General features: G+C 38.1%; 1 protein-coding gene across 1 annotated transcript; it reads right to left on the bottom strand.

Annotated features, from left to right (window-relative positions):
* Positions 1-217: 217 nt before the first annotated feature.
* On the bottom strand, positions 218-1,108 carry LOC136175033 (olfactory receptor 5AN1-like). The gene has a single exon (XM_065945330.1). The coding sequence runs from the start codon at positions 1,106-1,108 to the stop codon at positions 218-220; it is 891 nt and encodes a 296-aa protein (XP_065801402.1).
* Between the last annotated feature and the right edge of the window lie 2,330 nt (positions 1,109-3,438).

The following is a 3,438-nucleotide window of genomic DNA, read 5'->3' as shown; positions in this document are numbered from 1 at the left end:
AAACAATGGGTCTCTAGGACTTAAAGATATTGCATTTGTGTAGTGTGATTCAGTTGTTGGTCCACTTTGGCATATTATCTGCGACAAATTAAGTCTTGTGAAAGGCAGAATGGACTTTGTTGCTGTCCATTCATATAAATATTATTGAGGGTTAAGGTAGGTCATTCTAACAAGACAAATCCATCAGAAATCTCAATCTGTGACCTCAGCAACACCCTCACTTCTTCCGCAACCTTTTCAAGGCATCTTTGATTTCTTTGTTCCTCAGACTGTAAATCAAAGGATTCAACATGGGAATCACCACCGTGTAGAAGACTGATGCAAATCTGTCAAAGCTGGACGAACCACCAGAGGTGGAACTCAAATAGACAAAGATACTTGAGGTATAGAAGAGAGTGACTGCTGTCAGGTGGGAGGCACAGGTGTTGAAAGCCTTGGACCTGCCACTTGCTATCGTGATCTTCATGACGGAGATGACAATGTAGACATAGGATATCATGATAACTAAGCCATTTATTATCCCAAAGGTTATTGCTAATATGACAGTCAAGAGTTGTACAGAGAAAGTGTCAGTGCAGGACAGAACTAACAGCTGGGGCATGTCACAGAAGAAGTGGTTGATGACATTAGGCCCACAGAAGTGGAGCTGGAGCATTGCACACAATTGGGACATGGAGCCAGAGAGTCCAGCCAAGTAGGATCCCAGCACCATCCGACCGCAGAGAGCAGGCGACATGACTGAGGAATAGAGGAGTGGGTTACAAATGGCAGCATATCGGTCATAAGCCATGGCGGTCATGAGGCAAGACTCACTCAGCCCCATGGTGGAAAACACAAAGTACTGAACAACACAACCCACGTAGGTGATCATTTTCCGCTCCTGAAAGAAGTCGTAGAGCATCTTAGGGGCTGTGGAGGTCACATAGCAGATATCTATGAAAGACAGGTTACTGAGGAAGAAATACATGGGGGTGTGGAGGTGGGAGTCCATTCTTATTAAGATGAGGAGGGACAGGTTCCACAAGAGTACTACTATGATTCTGGGAAAATCTGAGAATCCCAAAAGGATAAAATGCGTGATCTTTGTAATATTTCCTCCCTCGATCATTGGTTTGTACTCCTAAAATCAGAAAAGAGACAAGAGAATGCATCGCTGGTTCAGGTGACATGATAGCATCGCTGTTCTCGTATATGCCGTGTCTTTCTTCCTTTGAGCACTGGATAAAAGGAAATGCTCCACTACCCTGGAGAAAAGATCTCAGCTTTTCATCTTGAATTGCCAGGAAGTGCCTCCTCAGGGTTTCAGGTTCTCAGTGATTTCATAAGCTCTCATGATAATTAAAGGATATATTTTAAAAGTTGAAAACTTTTTTAAAAAGCAATATAAATCTTGTGATTATTATATATAAGGAAGAGATCATTGATTAAAATGCTTGGTTTTTCAAAGACCTCTAATAATGTATAATTGCTGCTTTAAAATGATATAGCATAAGTGGTACCATGACAGGATAAATTTGAAGCAGCTCTTCTCCTAGATGATCATCTAGAGAGATTTTTTATATTTTGTTCTTTTATCCATAGGAAAGTTACTCCATTTATAATAACCTCTCAATCTTTTTACAAATATATCTATTACAGTGGCTTCGAAATGACCTAGATAAGTATATCATGATATGTAGTCTTGACCTTTTGGCAATATACAGCATGTACGCCCAATTAAGTTATGTAGTAAGTGTTCTTAGGGAGGACATCATGTAAAATATTTCAAAAATAAGCTAGTACAACTCACTATTGGCCCCCTTTACTGTTCTGTTTCTATGATACTTTTCTTCTTAGGAAAGAGCATAGAACTGTGGTTAAGGGTTCAGACTTTAGAGTCTTAGTTCTGAGTGTCAAAATCAAGATGGCAGTATAGATCATTCCTAATTTCAGTTCCCCTCACTTAAAAAATAACTAGTAGCTACTCATAGGAAGGATACCAGTGTGAAAATCCTAAAACACAGAGACGGATGTGAAGCACCTCTCTGGACCACACTGACCAAGAAGGACCACACTAGGGGAGTAGAGAAGCTCCTCCCTGACAGCCGTGCCCTCCCCACTACTGCTTCAACACCATGACGAGAGAGCTCCTCTTGGTCTCTGGTTTTCCTGCCAAACTGGACAACCTAGAAAAATAGGTAGATTTCTAGAAATATACAACTTAGGAAAACTGAATCAAGGAGAAACAGAAAGGCTAAACAGGACAATAACGACTAAGGAGATTGAATCAGTAATTAAAAAACTCCCAGCAAAGAAAAGCCCAGGACCAGAAGACTTCATGGTGAATTCTATCAAACATTTGAAGAAGAATTAATTCCAATCATTGTCAAAGTCTTCCAAAAAGTTGAAGAGAAAATATCATTTTCAAGGTCATTTTGCAGAGCCAATATTACTTTGATACCAAAGTGAGATAGAGAAATTACAAGAAAATGAAATCACAGGTCATTACCCTTGATAAATGGAGATTTTTAAACTCTCAATAAAATGTTAGCAAATATAACTCAGCAGCACATAGAAAGGACCATACACCATGATCTGGTAGGATTCATTCTTGAGATGCAAGAATGGGTCGATCAATCAATGTGATACACTGCTTTAATAGAATGAAATGTAAAAATCACATAATGCTCTCAATAAATGCACAAAAAGCATTTGACAAATTCAACATCCAATCATGACAAAAATTCACAAGTCAAGTGTCGAAGGATTTCATCTCAACATAATAAAGGGCATAGTAACATGTCTTCATCTAACATACTCAGTGGTGAATGCTTGAAAGCATCTCTCGAAAGATCAGGAAGAAGACAACTAACTAATCATTTCTACTCAACATAGTGCTAGATATCCAAGCTGGGTCAATCAGGCACGAAAGATGAATAAATAAATAAATATCAAGAGAATTGGAAATAATTGAAAGTGTCTCTGTTTATAGAAAACATGATTTTTAACACAGAAAATCCTAAAGACTCCACCCCAAAACTGTAAAATTTTATGAGCAAATGTAAGTTGCAGTATACAAAACCAACAGCCAGAAATCGGCTGCATTTCTATTACCTAGCAAAAATTATCTGAAAAAAAACGAATAAAGAAAACAATTCCATTTACAGTAGCATGAAAAACAAAACAATCAGGAACAAAATAACTGAGGAGTTGAAAGATCTACGAAGTGAACACTGACTATAAGACATTGACAAAAGAAACTGAAAAGACACAATAGAAAGATTTTCCATATTCATGGACTAAAGAAATGGATAAATTTAAATTGTCCATAATGCCCAAAGCCATAGACAGATTCAATGCAATACCTATCAAGATTCCAATGACACTTTTCACAGAAATAGAACAACAATCCTAAAATTGGCATGGCACTACAAGTGCCCTGAACAGAGGAAGCAATCC

The sequence above is a fragment of the Muntiacus reevesi genome, chromosome 9 (genome assembly GCF_963930625.1).
Source record: "Muntiacus reevesi chromosome 9, mMunRee1.1, whole genome shotgun sequence".
Classification (NCBI taxonomy): Eukaryota; Metazoa; Chordata; class Mammalia; order Artiodactyla; family Cervidae; genus Muntiacus; species Muntiacus reevesi.
This window is presented reverse-complemented; position numbering and strand designations above follow the sequence as displayed.